Source organism: Pagrus major, chromosome 5 (assembly GCF_040436345.1).
Source record: "Pagrus major chromosome 5, Pma_NU_1.0".
Classification (NCBI taxonomy): domain Eukaryota; kingdom Metazoa; phylum Chordata; class Actinopteri; order Spariformes; family Sparidae; genus Pagrus; species Pagrus major.
In genome coordinates this window covers 22,184,985-22,212,181 of record NC_133219.1, presented here as the reverse complement: position 1 = coordinate 22,212,181, position 27,197 = coordinate 22,184,985, and the positions used below count along the sequence as shown (strand labels likewise).

At 39.6% G+C, this 27,197-nt stretch overlaps 1 protein-coding gene across 1 annotated transcript in view; it reads left to right on the top strand.

The window, feature by feature from the left end:
• The first annotated feature begins 1,437 nt into the window (after positions 1 to 1,437).
• Positions 1,438 to 27,197, top strand: part of aacs (acetoacetyl-CoA synthetase) — a 36,604-nt gene continuing 10,844 nt past the window's right edge. Inside the window, exons 1-10 of the mRNA XM_073466717.1 lie at positions 1,438 to 1,772; positions 3,097 to 3,200; positions 4,795 to 4,915; positions 6,843 to 6,956; positions 12,241 to 12,338; positions 13,581 to 13,695; positions 14,220 to 14,301; positions 14,422 to 14,575; positions 16,742 to 16,822; positions 18,276 to 18,400. Coding sequence (XP_073322818.1) covers positions 1,634 to 1,772; positions 3,097 to 3,200; positions 4,795 to 4,915; positions 6,843 to 6,956; positions 12,241 to 12,338; positions 13,581 to 13,695; positions 14,220 to 14,301; positions 14,422 to 14,575; positions 16,742 to 16,822; positions 18,276 to 18,400 — 1,133 coding nt within the window. The 5' untranslated portion in view covers positions 1,438 to 1,633. The remainder of the gene's footprint in view (positions 1,773 to 3,096; positions 3,201 to 4,794; positions 4,916 to 6,842; positions 6,957 to 12,240; positions 12,339 to 13,580; positions 13,696 to 14,219; positions 14,302 to 14,421; positions 14,576 to 16,741; positions 16,823 to 18,275; positions 18,401 to 27,197) is intronic.

The following is a 27,197-nucleotide window of genomic DNA, read 5'->3' as shown; positions in this document are numbered from 1 at the left end:
ATAATTGATCAATGAAAGGCTGGGCATAAGTGTTACACTTGGAAAAGGGACCAATAAAGCAGGCAATGAATATGAATGAAACCTTAAAACTAGAAATTGGTAAGACTGTTCATATAAAATCCAAATATATTAGATGAAAAACTATAATTGCCTCTGAAAAGTTGTGATGAATAATTGTAACTTACCATTAGATAGATACCACGACCTCCAAATTACACTTAAGTTGGCTACCAGAGTAAATAGTACATTAAACACATTTTTCATCTAAATACTTTCTTTTTGAGTTTTGGCTATCTCATATTTTAAATGAAACTGTGGAAATATGAATCATTAATTCCAACAAATGGTTCCAAAAAATTTTTTGGGTGGGATATATGAAGGATCAGACTATGTTGCTTTCATTCTAGGCTAATAATAATAATTAGGGGTAGACTGATTATTGGCCCTGGACGATTATTTGGGCTGCTGTGCAGCATTTTTCCGATTATTGGTATCAGTGATTTTTCCTTCAGATTGCCAATAAAATAAACTATTTTTAAAATGTGCTACTTTGGCTCTGATGCAGCATATGCTCACCCAATGTCCCGCCTATAAACACAGAAAAATCTGAATCTGCAAAGTAACCAGTTACTAAATGCATCAAACAAATGTAGCGAAGAGGAAGTATAAAGTAGCAGAACATGGAAATACTCAAGTAAAGTACCTGAAAATTCACTGGAGTTTCAAATTTACTGCGAATGAATATCGGTCCCAAATATTGGTTTTCAGTTGTCTTGATTTATAATAACCGGTAGCGGTATTGACCCTGAAAAAGCCATATCGGTCGACCCCTAGTAATGATATCTTGGTTTTACATAGTGCCTTTCAAGAGACCCAAGGACACTTTACATTAGGGAGGCTTAGGCTTAGGCTAACGCTTCATTGCTTCATTGTGATTTATTTATTTATTTTCATATACTGGGTATTTTAAATGAAAGTGAAAAAAACTGTATGTAACTAGGAAAAATCAGGATAAGATGTTGGTCGGAAGCTAGCTCTCTTGCATCAGATAGATAGATAGATAGATAGATAGATAGATAGATAGATAGATAGATAGATAGATAGATAGATAGATAAACTAAAGAGTACACCTGCCAGAAAATATTGAATTAGATCAAACCTTTGCAAAGAAATACATAAGTACTGTACCAACTTGGTGGAACTAGGTGTTACAACAATAATCTAAGAATTATACATCATTAAATGTGTGCATATCTGTACTGAAGATTGAGGAAAAGCTTCTCAGGATCCTCTAGAGGTCCAATCAAAGAAGACCTTTGTTCACTATTAGGTGTAGTTCATGCTGTGTGACAACAGTCTTGAACACCGCGCGCTCTTGAACTTCACTCGCTGTCTACGTCATGACGCCGGGGCGTGGTCTGACACTTTTCCTGGGCTACACCACACGCTCGCCTTTGACAGTGAGTCTTGCTAGCTGTCGGGCACTCTTAATTCCCGCAGCCATTCAAACTAAGCAGCTAGCCTGTGATCTAATTTGACACCAGCACTCACCTTTAGGGACAGATAGCTCCAAGGCAAGGCGCTCGGGACTCGTGCTAACCGGTGTTTTTGGCAGCCGACTAAGGGGACGAAGATGTCTAAAGACACGGAAGGGAAGAGCGAGAAGATTATGGATATGGAGAGCAAGGTGCTTTGGTACCCGGACTCCAAGAGGAACACACAGATGGATAAGTTTAGGATACAGGTCAACGGGGACTACGGGCTTAATCTTGGTGAGTGGAGAGGAGGGAGGGAGGGAGACAAACATGGAGACAGACAGAGAGAGAATAGTATTTTATTGGGCATACGAAGCTGGATATCTGAGCTAAAACGCTAAAGCAGTGCCCCCCCCATTCTTGCTATCTGTCTAGCTTATACACAGACGGCTATGTTGTGCACTACCTCTAAATTACCATTAGCCATTAGACAATTTAATGGTGGCATGTACACATCTCTGCAGGTAGGGATATAATTAAAGATGGCCTCTAACATGCTCACCACACCCCCCCTCTGAGAGTAATTAGTTGTTTATAACGCTGCAGCTCGGTGTGCTTTACCCCCAGCAAAAAAGGGCTGCCAGGCGATTAAAGAGAGCGGCCTATTTCAATTGTGTCTTTTAATACCGTGTCAGCACGGTTCAACAGGGTTCAGGAGGAATGCTGGAAAACTTGGTCTGCAGGGTGATGAATGAATAGAGAGACAGAGAAAGGGAGAGAGTTGCGTAATTGGAGAGAGATGCTGGCAGATGTGTGTGTAAAGTTAAAAAAAAAATATCTCTGGGTCCTTCTCTTCTCTCTGACCCAGTTTCATTTGTTCTTACCAGCATATTGATTGGATTAGAAACGTTTCCTTTAAATCACATACACTACACTCTACATCTTATGTCTTTTGAAATCCTGCATTTTTTTTTTTTAACAAGCAGCCCCCATAAGGGAACATCAGTCTGGTTTGCTTGCAGCTCATAGACACATGCAAGCTGATTAGTGTGATTGTAAGTAATCCTTACTTAGCTTTAAAGGGTCAGAAGCTTAATTCTAAATGGATCAGATATTCTGTCAATGAAATTTGTAAATTGTGATTTTGTTGTTCTGTTCTGTACTCGTGAGGTCTACTGCATGTCCGTCTGTCCGTCCTGGGAGATGGACCCTTCCTCTGTGGCTCTTCCTCAGGAGCCCATTGAGGCAATGTGATTGTGATTTTGGGCTATATACATAAAATTAATTTGAGTGAAAAAAACAAATCTGAATAAGGGATTTACTTTACAGTGTTGATGTATACAGTTCAGGTAATAATGTACCCACTGACTGAATTCAACTGAGCTTCACTTTTGACTTTTGACATTCCCTATAAACTCTGTGGAGAAAGCTGGAGTTGTGTAGGAATTTTATGACAGGGCCATGGAGGCTGATTTCAACCCATGGTGTTGCAAGTAATCAATTTGCCTTGTACTAATGTCTGATGTTTTCATGTCAACTGTAGAAACTTCTGTGTACGAGCTGATTGTCATTTATCTTTCTGTTAAGAATCTGTAGTAATCACTGATTCTCTGTCCTCTAGCCAACTACAATGACCTGTACCAGTGGTCGGTGGACAGCTACTCAGAGTTCTGGGGCGAGGTGTGGCGCTTCTGCGGAGTAGTCAGCTCCAAACCGTATGAAGAGGTGAGTCCAACCTCTGCTGGTACATTGTCATCTGAAGATTAAAAAAAAATACAAATGATAGAAGAGAATGGTGCCAACAAATGTGTTTTTTAGGTTCGGCAGTGTACCTGCAGGCATACCTCAGACATACACAACCCCTTTGTGTAACACTGTGCATTTGAGCATAACATGTAATTATTGGGCCACCTTCATTATCACCAATTAATTTATCACCAAATTTCCAAACACAATAAAAAATACTGTGGTGAGTTTGACTGTTATCATATTTCACTATTTTTGGCACATGTGATTGACAGTTTGTCATTTGTGTTGCAACAAACCCATCCTTGAGTTATCTGGAAGGACATGTTCGTAGAGCTGGCAGTCTTTACAGCTACAAGAAAGAGCGCACCGTGTTGCTGGATTGTTGTTTTAATGTTACGCCCTGTTGTCCTGCTCCTGTGGCCTGACAGTCAGCTTTCTCATCCACATGCATGTAGATATCTACTGTAAGATAAAAAAAGTAGTGAACATGAACATTGTTTTCTGAATGCTTTAAGTACAAGTATGACCAAATAACTTCCTTCTTTTGCTTTGAGTTGGTTAAAAGTCTTTCTTTATCATCATTTTCATTGGAAAGGCAGTAATCTGATATGATGATATGATCATCCTACATAAGTAGATACATAAACCGCTAACCTTTCAATTTTTTAATATAGGAGAATCCCCTATTGATGATACCTGTCAAAGTGACTACAAGAAGAGAAAAATCGGCAGCTAAAATTCTCACATGGCAGATGTATTTATTCTCAATTCACCTCATTGACATTAGATTTGTACCTATTTTATCAAGGTTACATTAAAAAGCAAAACATAGAATTGAATGAATTATCTTCATACGTGTGTTCATTTAATTTACTGTCAAGTCTCTTAATGTTGATTAGTTCCAGGATATGTTAGCCACATAGGTGGAGTCTGTTGTTAACACACCCTTTTTGTACACATGGATAACACTGTCCACGTCACATTGGCCACATGTTCTTTTTTTAGTCATACATTTTATTATGCACTTAATGCTCTCTGAGCTTCGCAGCCCCAGCAGACATTGGAGGGAAGACAGGGAAACAATTAACCGGTTCTAAGTGCTATACTGTAGGCAACTGGACTTTCCAGTTGCAGTTGCCTACAGTATAGCACTTAGAATTACCATGACCTGGATGACTGAGAACCTTCATCAACCATTAACCAGTTAATCAGACATTTTGTAACAGTGCTGCACAGTGAGCTGTTTCTGTTTTAAGAACAGTGACACAATCAGACAATCAGTGTTATAGTGGTAGATGCATATGCTTGATTAGTGTATAAAACAGTGGCTTTCACTTTTGAATGCTTCTGTCTCAGTCCTGCATAACAATTCTGAGATATTCTGTTTGTGTAATCCATTTATTTTACTATACAGTATAGTGTGCCGCCTATTTGATCGATACCAAGCATTTTAATTAAAAAGTAAGAAACATATTCAGGACGCAGCTTGGTTCTGTGCCAGCATGGTTCTGTCAATCACAATGTCTCTCCTGTGTGTGTTCCTGATGTTTGTTTTATGGGTGTACACCAGGTTGTTGATGTCTCCAAACGGATCTCAGATGTTCCAGAGTGGTTTAAAGGGGCTCGGCTCAACTACGCTGAGAACCTGCTCAAACATGCAGACCAGGACAAAGTTGCTCTCTACGCTGCAAGTAAGTATATGAAGCACATGACGCTGGTTGAAAGCTGTGTGACATACAGCAATAAGTGTGACACAGTGCTGCACCTTGAATGTTGTCTTTAGTGATCTTAATCTTTGGAGTTTCAGTGGATTGATGCTAAGTCTTTTTTTGCCTTTTTAATTGTTGATAAATTCAGACTTGAGCTGTTTCAGAAACACACACACAAACCGTTTTTTCTATCTTTTGAGGGGAAAACCATTGGCATTATTACAGTTTAACTTCCAGCCTCTCTACCAATGTATTTCAGCGCTTAGCATCTTTAGATAATGCAGCTCAGTGTCTATTTCTGGCATTTGTTTCCGAGGTGCATTATCGTTGGCGCCGCTGTTGCAAAGACAACCGGATTGTTTCTGTTTTCCACAGAGTAGCAACCACCAACAACACAGCACAAGTTTGACTTTATTACTTTGTTTAGTCTTTAATGGAGACGTGAAAGCAGATAAAAAAATGGTGCCATGCTGCCAGCCTGACTGGATCACCATTTTCCCAGGAGATTTCATGCTCCATGGCTGACAAAATTGCATAGTGAAAGCGAGGTTTATAGGTAACCAATCTAAACACTGATGGTGTTATTATCCTATTGCTGTTACTTCATGCAATCAACAGTTACTTCATTGTTATCATCATTCATCATCCTGCATTTTCAGCAAGGCTTTGCAATACCTTTTTTGTTCCAAAGTGTTTAGCAATGCAGTTCATCTGTCTGGTGTCGAAACAAATCATTTCTTCTTTAGGCCTTTTCTGGCAATTCATGTCAACTTCCAGTTTTTAAAGTATTACAGTTTAGCTTTCAGCTTCTCTAGCAATGTATTTTAACTCACAGCTTCTTTAGGTGATGCAGTTCAGCTTCCAGTTCTGTCAGTTTTATATTTTTTTAGATGCCAGATTTGTTGTAGCACTTTAGTTAATGCACTTGAACTTTAAAAATGCAGATTTTAAGGCAATGGGTTCTGTATTTATGCATTTTCAGCAATGCTTTGAGATTCCTTTGGGCATTTAAACACATTTTCTGTCGGAAATTGAATTTTCTAGTTTTCTGTTTTGTTCTCACTCATAAAGCACATCTTTAAACACTCAAACAGGCAGGAGCAGGTCAGTTTTATGTTTTCTTTGTTTGCCTTTTTGCATTCTGCATCTGGTGTTATGGATCTTCTTCCCAGGGTAGCTTTTAAAAAGCTGTGCTTTCCCCTTCCAGTTTTCCCATATGCCTTACAGATTGGGTTTTTTTGTCCCCTAAGGCGCACAGATTGTGTCTACTCTCTGTTTTGTTTCATCTTCACAATTTCTATTCACAAATCAACTAAGCAGAAAGAAAGTTAGGAAGACACATGTAGGAACATAGTTGAGGGTGCATCTGATTACAGAATCGATGCAGCGGTGAGGCCCACACGTCACTTCTTTATCAGATTTAACCGCTGCTCCCTGCTCTATCTCTCAGGTCTGTCACATACTAATGGGTCTGCCTATCTTCATTGCCTTATCTGTGTGTATGTAAGGCAGAGTGGGCTGTACACATACAAACAACCTTCCTCAGGAGCTGTAATGTAATTATGAGAAGGACCATTGGTCACAATTCTGTGGAGCCTCTGTGAATGTCAGGAAACTATTACTTAGAGACAAGAAGGTTATTCCTGTCTGTGGCTCAGTCCTGCCTCACTATCATTCTTCATTTATGTCTTCATCTCTGTGTATCTGTTTTTCTTTTTCATGGATTGGAATTTCAGGAGTTTTATTGGCATTTCCATCAACCCATAAATAAAAGCTCCAGTCACTTTATGGTACACAAAACCTAAAATGTCCAAACCTATCAAAATATGCCCAGGTACATTTTCTGTTGATATGTACATATTTGTCTCTGTGCATGTGTCTCACTCGTCTTTGTGTTTCTGTCTACCAGCGGAGGCAAATGACGAGATTGTGAAGGTGACATACGGACAACTGAGGTCCGATGTGGCGTTGTTTGCTGCAGCCATGAGGAAGATGGGCGTCCAGACTGGGGACAGGGTCGTAGGTAAGTCTCGGATTTATTTCTCTTTGTCTTACAAGGGGAAAACAAGAGAGAATGGAAAAAATGGCATCAGCATTTTCTATAATTTTTCTCTCCCAAGTGATGCCAAATGAGTTGCTCTCCTTTCGACTTATTTCTTCGTATTTCTTTGTCTTTCACTCTTCTTCATCCTCTTCCTCCTTCTTTCTACTGTCTTCAACCTGTTGCAGCATGAGATGGACACTGGCTCTTTCACGTTAGCTCTGTGTGTTTGAGTTTGAGCTCATTGGTAAGAAGGGCTGGCTGTCTTGGCACAAGTCGCAGCTCTTTATGAAAGGCACCATTTAGCTTTTCAAAATTCATATTTGTACAGGGAGGAATGGCTGAGCGTGCACGCTTTCCAGCAAGGCCCAATGTGCCAGTGCGTTCATCCAGATCTAAAACTAAAAAGTATAACCTGCCACTGAGCAGCTGTTAGAGCTGCTCAGCTATCTGGAGTTAAGTTAGTTTGTGGTTGTCGAACAAAAGCACCCCAAACTTCTGAGCTGCACCATTCGCTGACCAGAAACCATTTGCTGGCATTAAGTCAAATGTGTTTAGGAATTTTTTACTGCATTTATCTTATATATTGTACTGCAGATAATTCTTTCTTCAGTATTATTATTTGTCACCAGGAAGTATTAAATATAGTTCAGCAAGCCTTTGATTACAGATGGAGGCTGTACATTGCTGTCCACAACAAAAGTGTATTTGTATGTCTAATTTCAGCGGGTTTTGTCTTTCACTCTCTGTTTCGTTCTCTGTTCAGTGCCACATTTCCAGCCAGGATGCTGTAATGTGTATTGAGCTGCTTGTGCTGTGTCAGTATCAGCGGCTTCAGTTACACAGGGGTTGTTGTCAAATAGTAGCATCTCAGATGTCTGGACCTTCAGTTCTTTGAAACATCCTCTCTTTTCCCCTTAAGTTGGATTGAACACATCCAATACAAGCCTTTTTATTGTAGATGTTTTTGTCTGGATAGATATGACAGAGAACAGGCACAATAGAAAGAGGTATTGAGTGTTTTTAAATGCTGAACTAGAGAAAATTGATGAGGAAGAGGGCATCTGGATTGTACTGCTTGTCCTTAACACACCATTAGCAAAAAATGTAGGTATTAAAGGATGGAAATCTGTACAAACAAAAGTATTTAAGAATCACTCTGACCTCAGTCAACAAACTCACCCCTCAGTAGACTAGCTAGTAAAAGAGAATGTGTGGTTGTACGGGTCAGTTCCTTGTTATGTCTATTTGATTAAAAAAAAGGCAAACCTCAGACTATATTCTGACATGATCAGTAAAAAATAAATGTCCAAAAATCAGGGAACCTAAATACCTGGACCTCACGTATGCAAAAGGTTTCCTGCTCTTATTTGAAGGCAGCAATTTAAGTTTATGGCTGCCGTTCATGAGCTTGTATCGAGCTACTCTTCATGAATGACCAGGGTGTGTACGAAAGTTTCTGTGTGTGCGCTCGAAGGAAAGATGGATATTGCGGGAGAGAAATCCATTAGCTAAATGACTTAAGCTCTGTGGGAATCTCATTAGAAAGGCAGGAGGGATGGTGGGAGGGGGCAGAAAAGGGGGAGAGAGCTGGAAAAGAAAAAACACACGCAGGGAAAAAGAACGAAACACCAGCTACTTCATGCCTCCTCTCTCACTTCTCCCCATTTTCCTTTCTTTTTTTCTTTTTCTCAGGTGTAAACAAATAAAATGAAATCACTCACTCTCCTCACATATCTTAACACAAATCTGTATGTGTGTGATTGAATGTGTGCGCTCACTTGTGTGTGTTAGAGACAGAGATGTCCTTGTCCCCAGGTTGTAACTAAAATGTCTTGTCAGTGTCTGTAATCCAGGAGATATATGAGCACTTAGCTGATGAAACCAACCAAGCTTTATAGCTGGACATGAGCCAACCCAGCGCGCACACACACATGCACTATTTAGTACCATTGCTCGTCTCCTTGGTCGCGTCATTCTCAACACTGGACTCCACCCTCTTACGTAGCTTGTATCCAGCCTTCACGCCCACCATTCATCCACTGGGGAATGCATATTCTTTTAATTATGTGTCACAGGAAACAGACACAGTCTCATAGTGTTGACTAATATGACTGTGGAGTCAATAATATAAAACTAAAATGAATCAACAGGAGCTGAAACTAAAGAAAACCGTAAACTAGCATGACACACACACACACACACACACATACACACACACACACACACACACACACACACACACACACACACACACACACACATTTCGGTGTGACACATGTGGCTTGTTTAGTATGCCTGTGATTCCAAATGTAGTCATGCTAGCAGGAAAACAATGTGGCATGAAAGAATGAAGAATGAAAGTTACTTTTACAAAATATTAAGTGTTTAATAAGGAAGTTGAGAATGACAGTAAGTAACAAATTAGTTTTTCAAGTTTTTCAAACTTCATTGACCTCTGTAAAATGTCTGCAGCAGGTAATGAAGTCCTTCACTGACATGTAAAAGACAAAATGTGATTCCGACCACAGTTTTCAGATGGTTTATATACTCTTGATACTTCAAGACAGACATATTCCGGCCCTTTGATTATTTTGTTAGTGACTAATTAATCCATTTATAAGTGATGTCTGTTGCCAAGCACAAACATACTCTTATTTCATTAAAAAGTTTGAACCCAGGCTGTTCAAGGAGAGGGAATTTACGAGAATCAAACTGACAACCTACTTCTAACTTAAATGGTGCATTATTACTTTTGTGTAATATTCAATTATCAGTTGAATTTCAAAACAACTAAAAAAGCGGAGTTCATTGTTAGTTTTAACAAAGTTTTAACACATTTAAATTCCAAGCTTTACAGATCAGACATAGGGAATGTAAAAGTCCAGCTGTGTCACCAGTTTGTTTGTCCTATGAACACTCACAAAGACACACATGCACGTGGGTAGTTTCATTTGCTGATCGACAGTAGGCGTGTCAACAAACATAATGATACACCCACAAGGGCAGTGAATAAGGAAACTGCTAGTAAGTTAACATGGATATAAACGATACACAATTCAATAACAGTAACATAATAACAATTAGCTTAGCAATTTTATTATGAGGAAGAAAGGTCACTCAAGGGGCAAACCCAGTGTGTTTTGTTTAGTGACACTGACATCACTGTGTTAACAAGACATTTCCACAAGCCTTTGTACAAAGACTTGAATTATTTAAACTGCCTGGTATAATCAAAGTTTACCACAGAACAGCTTCACAGGGATTAAGAGTCTTCCTCCACGCCACGTTAAGAGAAGTTTGTCCAGGAAGGATTCAGCTGATTCCAAAGCAGTGTCGCCAGTCTTGACATCCTGTCTCTGTAACCATTATTCAATCACTGCTCATCTCACACTGCTAAAACATGAATTTTAACGAGGAGAATACAACAAAGTCATCTTGCATCTTGTACTCCAATTCACCTTCTATTTTATGAATTTGTCAGGTGAAAATACAGTAGCCAAGTTTTTTTTTTACTGGTTATCAACATGCACGCAGACCAGTGTTGCTACAGCGTAGAAAGATAGTGATTCATCCTGTTATAGTTGCCACAAAGGCAGTCAGGCAAGGTGTTGTCATAGGATTATGATCCATGACGCTATCTGTCCTGCTCCAGTGTAAGAAGATAATAATTTATGAGAGTGTCTGCCGGTAAAGCCGGTAGCAGGCAGGTAATCTGTCAGCCCGAGATGTTATCCAGGCAGGATCAGCTTCCTGGTTACAGCAGGAGTCAGCATAAACAACCAATAAAACCATGATTACTCATGATTCATTGGAAGTGACTGTGTGGTTGCAGTTGACCAGTCAGACTACCAGCTGTATCGCTGTTTTATCATGTTAGATTAGATAGATGTTATCGGCCCTGTGTTTAAAGGTAGGCCAGTTTATTGTGTATTTATAGTGGTGGGATGTAACAATGTACATTTACTTCCAGAGGCAAATATTGTATTCTTTAATCCACTACATTTATTTGACACCAGTTACTCTCCTCTTAAAGGGGTCATTTGCAAAATATGGCCAGAATTCACCTAAAAGATATCACCGGAGTAACCAACAACCGCTGCTCTTTGCTAGCTATCCTTGGCTGTAGCTAGCTACCGTTAGCTAATTAGCTCAAACCCAGTTAACCGTGGAGCCAGTCACGCTTACTTACTCTGAATGGCTGCATTGACACCTGGCATCTCAGATAAAGTGCGTAGTAAGTAAATCCGGTGAATACGAGAGATATGATAGCATTGCAGCGAGATGAAGTGTCTCTATTTGTACTGACTGAAGATAAACATGAATGAATGGCAGATCATGGTGAGAATTTCAATACCGTGCATTACTATGTGGTATTGTTCATTTCCCATGGTTCATGGTGTCTCTCTCTCTCTCTCTCTCTCTCTCTCTCTCTCTCTCTCTCGCTCGCTCTCTCTCGCTCTCACTGATGTGTGAGTCTGTCTAGTGAAAAGACTTGTAGTGTCCTTGGGCACCATTTCCTATATTGATCAAGGAATATATCACAGCAAGACAGCAGTTATGATCTCAGCTCTGCTTGTTAGGAATGAAATATTCTCACCGCCCTGGTTGATATTCATCACATCTCTCCCGCCCTCTCTCGCTTTTAACATCCTCATTCTTCCTCTCTCCTCCTTTTATCCGGATCGTTTTTTGCTCAATATCTCTCTCCCTCTCTCTTTGTCTTCTTCCACTCTTCTCTCAGTGAGGTGACCTACTGCGTGATAGTCTGCAGTTATAAGACCGAGACGACGTAACCGATCCAATTGCTCTCATTTTCCTACTGCTAGATATCACATAACCGAGATGACTGAAAGTCCAACAAACTTTAGAATCATTCCTGAGTCTTTCCTTCAAGTATAATTCATTCTAATTCTGTTTTTATTATAACATATATGTTTCTATGCTATATTGTCTCAAAAGTTGAAGTTCTTGTCACATATGATGTGTGGTTTGGGCAACAACATTGCATAACTTATTTCTGAAAATACATAAATTCTGTGCTGCTAGAAATGTGTTGATAATAACAGTAGTAGTATTTGTCTGTTGATATCGTACTAGTGTGAATAAGCTGATGATGCACTTATGCACATTCTTCATGTGTAGCCATGTTGTCAGTTTGTTATTATGTATATTTTATACTTTTATAGATCAGCATAGATCTATAGTCATTTCTAATAAATGTGTGTCATTTCTAATAATGTTCCCCCCCTCTCTCCCCCTTCAGGATACCTACCCAATGGTATCCATGCATTGGAGGCCATGTTAGCAGCAGCCAGCATCGGAGCGATTTGGAGCTCCACGTCTGTCGACTTCGGAGTCAACGTAAGGACCGCGCTGTACTGCTTTGGGCTTGTAGTTCTTTATTTACGTGTATTTGATTTATAGTTTTTATTCCACATCAGCTGATGGGGCATCAACACTTTACCTTCTCATTGTATTTAGTCATTCAAACTAGATTTTGTAATAGAAACAGTTTCACATGCAGGGAGGTATGGAGAGCCTTAAAGGATAAGTTAAACCACAAATGAAACTTCAGTCCTTATCTACCCGCCCCGATGCCGATGGAAAGTCAGGTGAAGCGTCTGAACTGGTTGCACAAGCTCAACCATGTGCTGAGGGTGTGTACAGCATCCTTTCAGATCAATGTTGGATCTCGCGGCTTCCAGGGTTTCCAGACTTGGATTACGCCGCACGAGCTTGATGGAGCCATTTTATGTTTCACTTTTCTTGTTTTAAAACAAATCCCCATCTACTCCAGTTGTTAAGGAGAAATGCTGTTTTGCTGTCGAGCTCCAGAAATGTTTTGTGGACTACAACACTTTCCGTTAGCAGAGTTCAGATTTAAACAAGGAATCAGGTCCATCAGGCAAAATATCATGAGACTGTCCTATTTCCTGGTCTCTGCTTCTTGTTTCTGGTGTGCTACTGTCCCCTCTGGCAAGTCAGAGAATTACACTTCACAATCAGACCATGTTTCCACCCTGAGCAGGAAGTTAAATGAATCTATTTTCACAGTTTATGCTTTAATTTGGTTGTAATGTACAGATGTATGTTGTGCAGACTCTTTATGAAATTCATCACACGTTTACTTTTAAGCTCATCTCCATCCTGCTGTGTGAATCACACTGTTACTCTGCCATCACCTCCTTCATTCTCAGCTTCCACTAATATTCTGCTATTTTGCAGTGGTGTTATCTGTACTCAAGTAGAAATTATGTTGAATCGGAGACTAAGCAGAGCATAAATATTGGAGGGAAAGCTCTTACTGCAGTAAATTATGAATTTTATTTTCCTGTCTTCTTACTCCAGTGCTCTCATTTTTAGTTAAAACTCCGTATTCCTCTCCCCTAAGCTCTTATTTAATCTCAGAATTCCTTTCTGTCTGACACGACCATTTCAGATTTATTTTCCTGAGCCTTGTGGGTAACTTAAATTCAAATATTTTTCTTTAATTTCCTGCAGAGTTTTTGCAGACTTGAGGGTTATCTGCGGTTCTAATGATTCATTCTTGCTTTTCATTTTCATACTTTTAACCCTCTCTCTCTCTTTTTTTTTTGGTCTCAGGGTGTTCTTGACAGGTTCTCTCAAATCCAGCCCAAGCTGATCTTCTCTGTTGCCGCTGTGGTTTACAACGGCAAAACGCACGACCACATGGAAAAGCTCATCAGTGTTGTCAAAGGTTGGCACCCATACAATGTGTACAAAAAACGTTTGGTTTGAATGTCTGCACCCACTCCAGGATTACCATTGTTTAATTAAAGAGACAAGTACATTTTGCTTCCTCAACTAATGAGTGGTAATGCCTGCTGAATTTTTTCATGTTGTTAAAAAGGTTTTGACCTCCTTACAGCAATTAAAAACATTTATGCTAACAAGTAGAAAGAGAAATTAGCGTTTAGACCAGCAGAGTAGAATATATTTGCTCCCCTGGGTTTCAACAGTGTTCCAAATGAAACTGTCGTAAGATTTAACACATAACAGATGCTGGATAGATTTAAAGTATGAAGTAGGATCTCTTCATCTGCTACCACAGGATGTCCACAGAGTTACTAAGCATCTTTGAGTCCCTTACAAAAAAGTCTTCTGTGAACAAGAAAAAGAAAATGTGTTTTTTTCCTATTCTTTGAAATGACAACGCCATTCCTCTGGTAACTCTCTTAAGTGTGAAGAAACAAAACTCACTGTCTCTCTCTCTCTCTGTAGGTCTGCCTGACTTGAAGAAAGTCGTAGTGATTCCCTACGCTCGCTCCAAACACGAGACTGACCTCTCCAAGATCCCCAACAGGTACGTGTCTGCGGATACAACCACACTGAGGTGTTAAAACTGAGAAGCTGATCAGATATACTCTCTTTACCATATATGGTATCAACCTTTGACTCATTTTTGTCTGCTTTTCTTTTTCAGCGTATTTATAGACGATTTCTTGGCGTCTGGCCGTGGCGAGGGCGACCAGTTTCCTCAGCTGGAGTTTGAGCAGCTTCCGTTCAGTCATCCTCTGTTCATCATGTACTCTTCTGGCACCACGGGAGCTCCTAAATGCATGGTCCACTCTGCTGGGGTAAGAAACACACCGACCTCCATTAAACCGAAACCATATTTATTGATCCCTCCGATTTTCCTCGTTTGTTGATCTGGCACAAACGCAATTTGTCACACACACCACTGATCATTTTGTAAATGATTACATTATGTAAATCAGGAATAAGAAACACATTTAGAATTCAGAACAAAGTGACGCTTTTGTTCCTGTTTTTGTTTTTTGGAGATAGACCACAGCTGTCACACACACACACACACACACACACACACACACACACACACACACACACACACACACACACACACACACACACATACACACACTGGTCCCATCTGTTTGCAGAGCTCTCCTGGGTGGGGCCACATGTACAGTTTGATATTCAGTACACACCATTCATTTTTATACACATGTGGACAATTTGAAGTGAAGGTGATGTTCTCACCAAGGCCGGAGTCATGTTTTCAAGATGAAGGACAGGAAAAGAAGTAAGAGAAGCAAATGGTTAGAAATTGTTTGGTAAAACTAAATTCCACAGCTGAGGAAGCAACTACAAAACAACTCACCACAAGGTCCATTTTTAGCTGTTCTGGAGCTTTTGATTATATCACATGATCTTGATCAGCAGATAAGAGTTTGCTCAGTTTTTATGGAATTATAGATGTTCGAATGTTTATTTTTCCCCAAGCATTTCAAGGATTTCTTAGTCACTTTTGGCCGGAGAGCTAACATTAAAATATAATCCTTGTTCTTGGAAAGTGGAGATGAAAAACATTAATTACAAAGTCCATTTAGTAGCTTCCTTGGAGCTTTTAACCATGAATATGTGATCCTATTTTTAAAGGCTAATGAAAGCACCCATTCCTTTAATATTACAGCTGTCACAGATCCAGTCATGGTTCACACACTACACACAAGGAGTAAAACCACTGGATTATGATGTGATCCTTCAAGACATGCAAAATGTGTTGATGTATTGACAGCCATGCTTTTATTCTCATTCTGTGAACAATATGGACTCTTACATATACTTGTCATTTAGTTTTGTGTCACACTTTCCACCACAAGATGGCAGCAAACCTCCATCAGCACATCTTAGAAAGGTTATTGGCTCTCGAGAGTGTATGAATGACATTTTTTTTTTTACTTCCCGCTACATACCACATCTGAGTGAGCGAGAGCCTCAGATGAATGTGTGATTTAAAAAGGACCACTGCACTTTAAAGGCTGAAACACTCAACATTCAAAATGGGTTAGCACACTCAGACAAATGCATTCACACCTTTTTCACAAATCAGTCACTGTCCCTCTCTCTCTCTCGCTTTCACACACACCTATTGTTTCTTTTCTCTTTTTGTTATTTGCCTTATCCCTCCTGCCTCCTCTCACATCAGCTCTTCTATCCCTAACTTGGATGCATTTTCTCTCTTTTTTTCCCCACTTAGTTCTATTATTCTCATTAAGTGTTTTCCCTGCTTTACTTCTTCTCGTCTATAGCTTATTTTTCTTTCTTTCTCCTTTCCCCTCTCTTTCTTTTTTACCCCCTTCTTCTCCCCATGCTGCCGATAATTGGACAGTAATGCGATGGTGAAAACAGTCCACATCGTGACGCTGGCAGTCCTCTCTGGCTCTACCAATTAGCCCCGGCACTGTTGTGCTTTCTGCTTTGTTACGGCTCTGTTAACATGCTGTCAGTAGCAAGATGGCACGCACCAAAGGACGGGTATGGCAGCTGAGTCCTGCCAAAGATTACATGCACACACGCACACACCTGTTTGTGCGAACAGAGAGGTACACATAGGCTCAAAACTAAAGCACACACACACGGTCACACACACTCAGTTTATACGCACCACCAGCGATAATAACCCATCCAACTGTGATGGGTTGGTGACTGCGGGAGAATTCACACTTTACACAAATTGCCTTTTTCGTCAAAAGAAGTGCTTGCGTGTGCTGTGTGTAGTAGTCTTGATCAGAAGCTTATTTCTGCACTATTGAGAAGACGGTTTAGAAATATTTTTTTCCAGTTGTTTAGGTGATTTTGTTCGGACTTAAAGGTAGAGTATTTAAATTACAGCCTGGTTATTCATCAGCAAAGGTGACAGTCTTTTATTTTCAATGTCATGATTAAAATATTAACAAAAACATTTCTTTATCTCTCCTTCTCTTGCTCGGTCTCTGCAGGGCACGCTCATCCAACACTTGAAAGAACACGTTCTCCATGGCAATATGACCAGCAGTGATGTCATCATTTACTACACCACGGTAGGTCCAGAAACCTTTTCACAATAAGGATGCTCCTGGTTCCCAAATTTTGAAGTTGTCTCATCTTAGATACCAGCAGGGGTAGAGTGTTAGGTTTTGTGGGGTATTTTTAATCATGAGGCTGGTCACAAGGACACACACACACGGATACACACATACACACATACACACAAACCGATCTTGTCTAATGAGCAGCACTGAGCGCTGAAGGTCAGAGCTGTGCATAATTTTTAGTTATTCCTAGAAGACCCAAGCTCCTTTTGATTATAAACACTAAGGAAGACCATTTTATGTTCATTAAAGCTCCATTTTTCGTGTGTTTGTGTGTTTTACACATGATTAGTTGAAAATTTTTGTTTGGGGTGGGAAAAAATAGACGAGCGCACATTTTCTTGATTTAGACATTGATTCTGTCAACCATTGCTATCATACAAGGAGGTTTTTTAAGGTTATTGCAATTAAATACCTCTTTTCTTAAAAATATAAGTGTGCACAATTGGCCCAATCCTAATACACCCTTGCCCCTACCTCTCCGTTTTGCGGGGCAAAGTGTTAGGGCTACATGGCCCTCATATCAAAGGTTTTACAGAGACACGGGGTTATAGAGAGCTGAAATCACAAAAATTCATTTGTCTCTTATCACTGACTACTGTACGAATTTTCTTTCGCTATAAGGTACCATGGGGCACACCTGAAGGGGTTGGAATTTGCCTCTCTATGAGAGCTCTCTGTCACTAGTTTGCTAATGTCTCGGTAGCTGAATAGCTAGCTAGCTCACCTTACATTGTTATTGCTGATTTGTTCATGACAGTCCCACATTTTGACATATTTAAATGTTGCATTGGTCCCTTTCGATGATATATGACGTCTTAAATTTGTCAATATCTGCCCATTTTATTGCATTGAAATTACAATGATATAAACGAGAGCAAATCAGTAAATCCTCACATTTCAAAAGTTGGTATTTAACATTTGTTTCTTAATGCCTTTATTGTTTTTTTCAATATTCAAATGTCAGCGTTATTTGGCAGTTATTGTTATTATATTACACTGCAGGTTTTTACTGGCAACAAACGAGGCCAAACATACACACCCACTTATTCTCTCTGCTCACATCTCCCATGCAAATATTTCACGTTTTTTGCTTTATGAATAGTTGATCAGCATTGTTGCTTTTCAATCAAGGAATTGATTAACTGACTAATTGAAGCTGCATGTGTCATACGCTACATGCGCAGTGTATTCTGCTCTGCAGTCAATTGTCTGAAGCTCAGCAAGCAGAAAAGCGAGAAAAACAATCATGTGAACCTCAGATACAGAACTCAAAGTCCGCAGGAGTTCTCAATTTTGCTACCCATTTATCCATGTTGATGAGAAAGGAGTGTTTATACCAGATAAACTGACCGCTGTGTTTGGATCTGTCTGTGTGTCTGTACGTGCACATTGTCCTTAGACCGGCTGGATGATGTGGAACTGGCTGGTGTCTGCTCTGGCAGTCGGAGCCTCAGTGGTTTTATATGATGGTTCACCACTAATGCCCACGCCCAACGTACTGTGGAACCTGACAGACCAGCTGGGGTGAGTTAGACACACACTCATGCACACACACACAACGGGACAGGAGAGGCTGACAAAAGGGAGTGACAGTGACTGAATTGTTTTGCTGTTTGATGCTTTCTGCTTTAAATTGATTTTTATTTTTAAGCCCCGAATTTAGATTGCCCTTTGAAAACATACTCCTGTTATGAAAGTATTTGTCACCATTTCTATTATTTCTTTTGGTGAGCGACAAAGAGACAGACATAGAGCGCACAGAAACAAACCAGACAATGAAAGGAGAAAGATCTGGCTATACAGACTTCAGAGTTTGAAATAGAGTGTCAGCTAAGGGAAAGGTTTTCCTTTGAGATTTAGTTTTAAACCACAGAACTGATAATGTGTTTACTTAATTGACAACTTGCACACAAGAGCAGACCCTATGAATAAAGATTTCTGCTGTTTATAATGCGAATCAAGAGTGGAGACCCTCTGCAACTGATCATACAATAAACATTAATTATTTACTTACTCATTTATTACCCCTTATTTAAATGGGAGGGGAGAAGGGAAGAGGATTTCAAAAGGATGGCTTTGTCAGAGAAGAGACGAAGAGAGACAGAAGGAGGAAATCAAGTATAGAGAGGGTAATGGAGATCATTTTGCTTCATTTTTTACACTACAGATAAGCAGGGCTATTATTTTGTGCATAGTTTAAGAAAATCCCAATGGAAAATAGGAGCAGACTTTTTCAAACTTGGCAAAACTTCATTTCAAGTCTCCAGCCAGAAGCAAGCAATGCAAGAGTTTTGCTGGATGTAGTAAATGTATTGAGACAATTCAATATACCGTTTCTCATAACTCTAAAAGAAATCAGTCTCAAATGCACTCCAAACTTCCTTATTGATCACAAAAGATGAGTTGCCTCTTTGTTATTTCGAAAGTGCACTGATGAGTTGTATTAGGCCTCACAGGCATACTTTAAGTCAGCAGGGTTAGCCATCCCTTAAGCCTGTTGTCATTGAGATTGATGGCGATGCTTGAAATCTGGATGAACCAAGAACTCAGGTCAAACCTCAAACCAGCCAGGACAGCTGAAACCTCGAGTGAGGATACACATGATAGCTGAGTGTAAGAAAGGCTAAGATATCCACCCAAACTTGCAATGACAAGTTTGGCTCTGTAGTCCACACTGCATGGCTCTACTTAGGTGCAGCAATTTGCACTCATGAGCAAGACAACAGTGTGCTGCACTCTACTTCTTCTTCTTCTTCTTCTTCTTCTCCTTCTTTTTCAGTGGGGCATTACAAACCAACTTAGGTGCGTATCACTACCTACTGTATCAGAATGTGTAGATCAGGGTCTGCCCAAAGTGGGGCCAGTGGGCCAAAGTTGGCCTGCAATAAGGTTTATTTCAGCCCACCAGATGTTTAAATTCAGAAGTGAATTTAAAATGTATTTTTTTTCCTAAATAATTCCAATAGCGCTTATGCTCTTTTATTTTTGTAAGGTAAAATGCTCTTTAAATATGTTGCATCCTTAATTATTCATAATTTTTCATTATCTAAGCATGAGTGACACTTCATGCAAGAAGTCAGACAGTTAAGGAAACTTGAGATCCTGGTAAAATTTCACATCTGGTACAATAGTACATTTCAGTACGATAAAGTTTTGGCCCTCCAAGGAAAAAAGTTTTGGCACCACCGGTGTAAATGCTGCAATTGTTTAATCAATGAGAGCATTTTGACTTTGTATTATTGGCTCTATTTATCAGCTATAAATTCACGAATACCGGGTCAATAATTTGTTGGTCTGATGTATATCGTGCATCGCAAACCTCAAGTTCACCATCTTGTCCAGAGGCTGTTCAAACTATAGGATGGTACAATTTGGACACATCACATATGAAGACAAGGGAACACATGTGGCCTGATTCACTCCTTAAAACACATTTTCCCAGTAGGGAAACAGTAGGTTTTATCAATATCGAGAAAACATTTGGAGGAGTTTAGATAGATAGATAGATGGATGGATGGATAGATGGATAGATGGATAGATGGATAGATGGATAGATAGATAGATAACTTTATTAATCCCCAAAGGGAAATTATGTTATCGTAGCGGCGGGTACATTTAAATACAAATACAAAATACAAGGACAAATATAGAAACAATAAAATACTATATACAATAAAATAAAATACTGAGGTAGAAGAGAAAAGGTAAGAGACACATGAGGTGCGAGAGGATAAGTCTTATGATACCAGCAGTACTGTACATAGTGTATAACCACACACCCACCTACCGTACTGTATATATCCTTTATATGATTCAAGAAATATTTTCACCAACTGTAGGTTCACATTCAAAGTAGCACAGAGGATATCATCCTCTCTCTCCCATCACCACCACCGCTATCACCATTATAAACAGCAGATGCTAAACCCAGTATTGATCTTCTATTGTCTTGTGACGACGGTAAGAAGAAAGAGGAAATGTTCAAGGACAATAATGTTTGAGTGTATGTGTGCAGGCAGGCAACTGATTGGTTCAAATTTAATTGAGAGGACAGTGAGCGTATATATTTTCCACATGTTCCATTGTTTACTTCTGGGGACGAAAAAGGTATGTGAGCGTATGAGCTCAGCTCTGAGACGTCAAGTAATTCTCGTTTTTTTATCTTAGATCAAATTATTATATTCTGAAGAGCATTTTAATTCATTTACTCAGTCATTCATTTTGTTCGTTTCGATTCAATTGCGTCAAGATACGTTTGTCTTTCTAGGAGATATACAAAGAGACATTTAAGTAGTCAATATTGCATTAAATTTGGATTCAAAAACTATGACAGTGTGACTTAATCATCCATTTTTCATTACCAACAAACATAGATTTAGTTATGCTCTTAAGTTTTTATTCAATTACGCACTAGATATTTTAAATACATCACTGTAACAAGAGGAATATGTGTCGTCTGCGAAGAAATTTGACATTTCACAAACATTACTTAATAAAGGGTTGGAGGAAGTCCATGCTGAATTCTTTCTGAACCTGATGTGTCCTTGAACGACCCAGCTGTAGAGCCAGCAGTTGCAGATTGTGTCATATGAGGTACTTCCTAGGTGTGAGTGTGCGCAGTCAGTCAGCCTGTGGTTAAATGTTGAAAAAAAAGCACTGTGTTCAGCAAAAGGAAGACCCTTTAAGGCATTGATACCACAGATACATCTTCAGTGCAACAGAGATGGCATATTGCCTTTAGCAAGGAGGGGAGCAATGGGCAGAAAGATTTGACACAGATGGGGAGTAGTGGAAACTTTTGAGCCAGTGTGTCAAAAAAAAGTACTTCCACTGCAAAAACTTAGAGCAAGATGTGTCAGTAGATCCCAAAGCTAATGAGCTCCTAGTCAATTGAACTATTAAATATATCAGGATCTTTAAGTGATGATTGGTTCTTTGATAGAGTAGAGATTTTTCCCATTTTCTTAAATTTAATGCTTAGTCAACATCTACAGTATTGTTTGATTTGAAGTAGCTTTTTGATTGGGATAGCTGCTCTCATCTTTCAACCACACTGCTGGTTTTCCCCAAAAAGAGTTAAAATGATGAATGGAAAATAGAGTTGACAAGGCTAGAATACTATTTTCATTACCCACATAAAGTAATGCAATAGAGGGCTGTCACTATGTCAGAAAGACAGATGGAAGCTTTTAAACCGTGTGAGGATTTCTGAACCAATTAAGTGCTGATGATGCCGCCTCAGACACATTTTCCAGATCCCAGCGCTATGTGGAAAAACCCTCTGGGAGAGGCTGACATGAAATATTTTACACCGGCATCTTCTGAATTGAGGTTGGATGTTTTAATTGGGGCTAAATCTGTCAGATGCTTGGAGAGTCTTAAACGTACATTGAGGCTTCCTCCCTCCACTGCCTTGAATTTTGATATTTTTGGAATTGTAATAACCACTTTGCTGTCAAATTCCTGAGCCTCATCACGCTTAACAATTGTCAATTACAGTTTAAATGTCCGCATGGATATTTTTTGAGAGATGCATTTTCAATTACGGGAAAGGAGTGGTGATTTTACACAACAAGTTTTCTGTTTGCCAAAATGGATTATTAAAGTTTTGCTACTTTGAGAAAGGAAAAAAAGATGAGGGGAGACTGAAGCATATGGGAGAGTCTCAAAAGATTTATATGTAGTTTATTTTTTGCTGTCCAGAAGGTTTTTGTACTTCACGGCATCTTGAGAATCTGCCTTTAGAGACTATCGAACTAATGTGAGCCATTGCAGAAGTAGTCACAAGTTTCTCATCAGACGATAGCCAATGGGTTCCAAGATTACATTTCAGCAAAGTCATTCCACCTTTTTTTACTCTCCACACGGACTGTTTACCTGCATGCAACCCCGCTCAAGCATAATTGGGAAATAATACTCTGCCTACAGATTCTGCATGCAGATATCTGTTCATAGAACTAAGTCCAAAGCAACGTCAGTGCTGAACTGAAAAATTCTTCAGAGTCATTTATTTCCACAAACAAGAAGAAGTTTCATACAGTGGCAGCATGTATGTCAATGTCTTCTGCACCTTTTATTGCATGCCACCTAACCCCTAAGTGCTCAGGCAATTCTTCCTCTCCGTGTCATGTAGGAAAGAGAGATTTAGTGAGACTCCACACAGAGGCCGTAGTGAAAACAAAAGCTGCAGCATTCCTGGGTAAAGCATGGAAAAGGTTACAACATTTATACTTGTGACAGGTTCCATGTTTTCCACAGGACTCTGGAGGCTTCTCTGTTTTCTCTGAGGATCTTCTTGTCTCTTACATGTATTGTCCATTATGTGTTGAGCGAATTTGTCAGAAAAAGTCTATACCCCCTATACTTTTGTATCAACTGTGGAAATGTTCTCTTTTGCAAGCAAAATTCTCAGTTATCTTCTTTTAGAGGATACAGTTTAGCAGATTGCATCTTGCCAGCTGAGTCACAGTTTTAGACATGTGGGCTTTATAATTTAAAATATCCCCTTGTCTTCAAGCTGTGTCTAAATGTTATAAAGTGGAGACTCAAGTCTTAATTAAATTCTTTACAAAGATTATTTATCCACAAACTAAACAACACCCACACTTGTTTTTGAAGTGTTAAATGCAGCACATGGATTTACTGTAGATTTACTTTGCCACGTCGGCCTCTACTTGATTGTCTGCCACAGGGTTAGGCTGTAGCACAAAAGGAGAATGCTCTATAGCAGAAAGTAGAGACTGCTTGACAATGCTAGATAACAGAATGAGAGTGAAGTGCTGTTGGAAAAATAGCTTTTAGCGTGTTTGCGTTTTCAGTAATGCATGAAAAAATAACTTTTGCATTCTGGGGAGCTGAGGATGTTTGTGAAGGGAAGCAATTAAAATGACTGTTGTCATGATATGGAGGCTGTCTGTCATGCTGAACAATTCCTCTTGTATTACATCACATAACACCAAGGTACGTAATAAACTTGGTATTTGTTGCTTTTTTTGTTGAACAGCGGTTTGAAATCGTTCCTGTAGCTCCTGAGAAGAACACAGTCCATTTTTATATGTCAGTTCTTCCCTGGGTAAAGGACAAGTGGGAGAGTAGCTTAGAAAACATGTACTGACAAGTGACACTTCAGTTGCTACATCATGACACGCATAGAGACACATTAACGTGACAAATGCTCCGAGGTGCTTTTGTGTCTGATTGGCTTCGAGTGTGTCTTATTGGCTAAGTATCTTTCACTGACATGTCTCCCTGGAAACTGACACATAGGTACATATAACACACAGGCACACAGACAGAGACTCACAGCTTCTCCTCCACCCTCCATCCTAAACACCCAATTAGCAGCAACACCTGGCCACCTGCCTCCAATCAGAATAGGGCGAACCTTTCCATGGTAGCCAGCAACGAACAAATCCAGATGCGAATGGGGGGTCGGAGATGATTGATAGAATCGAGAGTGACTGTGTGTGTGTGTGTGTGTGTGTGTGTGTGTGTGTGTGTGTGTGTGTGTGTGTGTGTGTGTGTGTGTGTGTGTGTGTGTGTGTGTGTGTGTGTGTGTGCAGATGACAAATGGGGCTTTTGTGTTTGAATCTATGCCTGTCATCTGCCATATCTGGTGGCTGTGAGTGAATGAAATGTAATTTGCAAAAAATTACAGAAAAAATATATTTTATAAAGAAATCATTTAAATAAGGACAAAATGAACGAAAAGAATAGCAGCACAGCAGTATGTTGTTGTCTAGTATTCTCTCCAAACTGTTTGAATCTTTGTAGATAAAAGGGTGGATGATATAATGTAACAATGAGATGATAAAAATATGTCAATTGTCATGTGGTCTTTATCCCTTTAATATTTCTTGATGTATAAGGCCGTTGTGGGCATGTTGCAAATCAATGAGCAGGCTTCAAGGCACAATTGTATTTTTTCAGTGTGGTAGAAGCAGTGATTTGTCACAAATCTTACATGCTGGATTTGCCAAAAAACAGACATTCAGGTCTGGTTAATCCACAGTGTCTCCTGTAATATCATTCAACTCTTTCCATTTGAGATATTTCTTGGCACCTTCACCCCAATTTACCTCCCGTCCCAACCCACTCCTTCGCTCTCCCTTTCAACAACCTCTATTACTGCTAATCGATTTTAACCGCTGAGACAGTTATTTAGTGTCAGACACAGATTCTTTTTTTTATCTTTTTGGAGTGACAGACATGGTTACCATAGTGATAGGAGGCAATTTGATTGATTTGATGTCAACAAAAATAACTTGAAAAGACAGACTGAGCCACAAACACACCCATTCAGAGAGGCAGACTTTAAAAGGCCCTTTGTTTTAAAACTAAAACTGCAGGGGAACACAGAAGTGACGTTTTGTCACTTCTTGCCTTCCACATGTTGTCCAACTGTTGTCAGCTGTCACGGTGACTTCCATTCACAAAGAAGAAAGCCACCTTTCAAAGACATTTCATTTCAGGGTGGTTGTGTGCAAACATCCTGTCAATACCTTCTCCTCTGAACTATTTCCTTGTGGACAAGGAGACATTTTGTCCTCTTATGCTAGACTGGCCATCATTGTGTTTTCATTTGTTCAGTTGAAAGTCAATTTCCAATCAGTTTTTTTTCTGTGCAGTGTTCTTATCTATCCAGGAAAGGTTGACTGAGCACACAAGCTCTGTTTCAGCTTCACCTTGCTTTACATTTACCCAGTCACACACACGTCTCCCCTGGGAGCTTCTGAGGACAGCCAAGCTACTGAGCAGCTCCACTGGAGCAGATGGGATTAAGGGTAAAGGCTGTTCACTAGCTGTTGCCCTTTTTTATTATTTTTACATTCAGCACACAGATGTTGAAATTATGCCTCGTCATGCATAGATTCGGGGCAACAAATGGAGGCTCGTCAGTTCAGGCTGAGCACTGGAGTCGCACTTGCATCAGCTCCTTCATTCATGCTTCTCCGTCAGTGCCTCATTCATCAGCTGCTTTGCTACCGGCTGAATAGTAACATCAAACCATATTAATACAGGTGTATAAGACCTTAAGAATACTTCTCACTATTACTCCGCCAATACAGATTGGTTAGTGTTGGAGCTCCCTCCACCTCCGAACAATCCTGTATGTTTTTGGAATCATTGGTCATAATGGAAAAAATGTCTTGTTATTTCCTATTATTATTTCGCATCGGTCAGTTTTGATGAATGGACATTGGATTTGAACATTTGATAGGATTTCATACAACTTTGACTTTTTTTTCAGGGTTGTAAACAGCAAATTGCCACTGATTTTGTTTGCAATCACTTTTCATAAATCTTCATTGACTACTACATTTGTACTAAATTGTCCTTCCGCTCCAGCACCTGTTTTGTTTTCTTTATTTTTCTGCCAATTTACTATTATTTCCCCTTATTACTATTTATATTGTATATCTATATCATAAATATATTAGATGTTAAATTAACACGCCAGTTTCCCACTTGTTAATTGCATATCTACTATGCGTAAGTGGTCAGTTTCTCGAATTATGTTTGTTTTAGTCTAGTCTAGACAGTTTATATTATTCCTAGCCGGCTTTATTCCTTCCTGAACAAATTCTGCGACACTTATTAATGCCTTCTTTTAAATTTGGCATTAAAATGCAATACATTAAGTTGTTTCTTTCCTTGTAAAAAGTGTCAGTTTGTCACAGCACCGCTGTACCAGCCTGTCTGCTTGCATGTCTAAAGTTCATGTTCCATTGATGTACCTCTTTATTTGCACATATGAGCGGGGAAGTGAGATCCAATCACAAGTGGTCACTCTAGGCCGGGTGTGGCATTAACTGACGGGCATAAAGCTGTCCCTGTGTGATCGCATCACTTAGGGTGGATTTTGATACCAAATGTTAACAGCCTCTAAAACATACAGACTGGAAGGCGGACAGACAAGTATGCATTTATTTGTTTTATTTTGAGGGACACAGACTAAAATTCCCAGTGTTAACCATGGCAAATAATCATTATGTTGCACAGTTCGTCAGCCTGTCTGTCCATCCAATTATCTGTCCAACACTTTGGTCTTGAGCGAGATATCTCTAAAATGAAATTGACCATCCAGACTGCCATGATAGTTGGCAACAGTATGCATACCGCCCCAGAGGATGATTCATAATGTTTGCTAATTTGGTTCTGTTGTTTAAAGTTTCTGCTGTCACAATTCAGAATACAGTGCATCTATGTAGGAGGGCTTTTGCAGTGGCTGTCATTGTTAGCAGCAATGACGCAAATTCATTTTTCCCCCAAAATAATGGACAACGTCTTCCACTTATGGGAAGTGGAGTTGTGTTAGTGT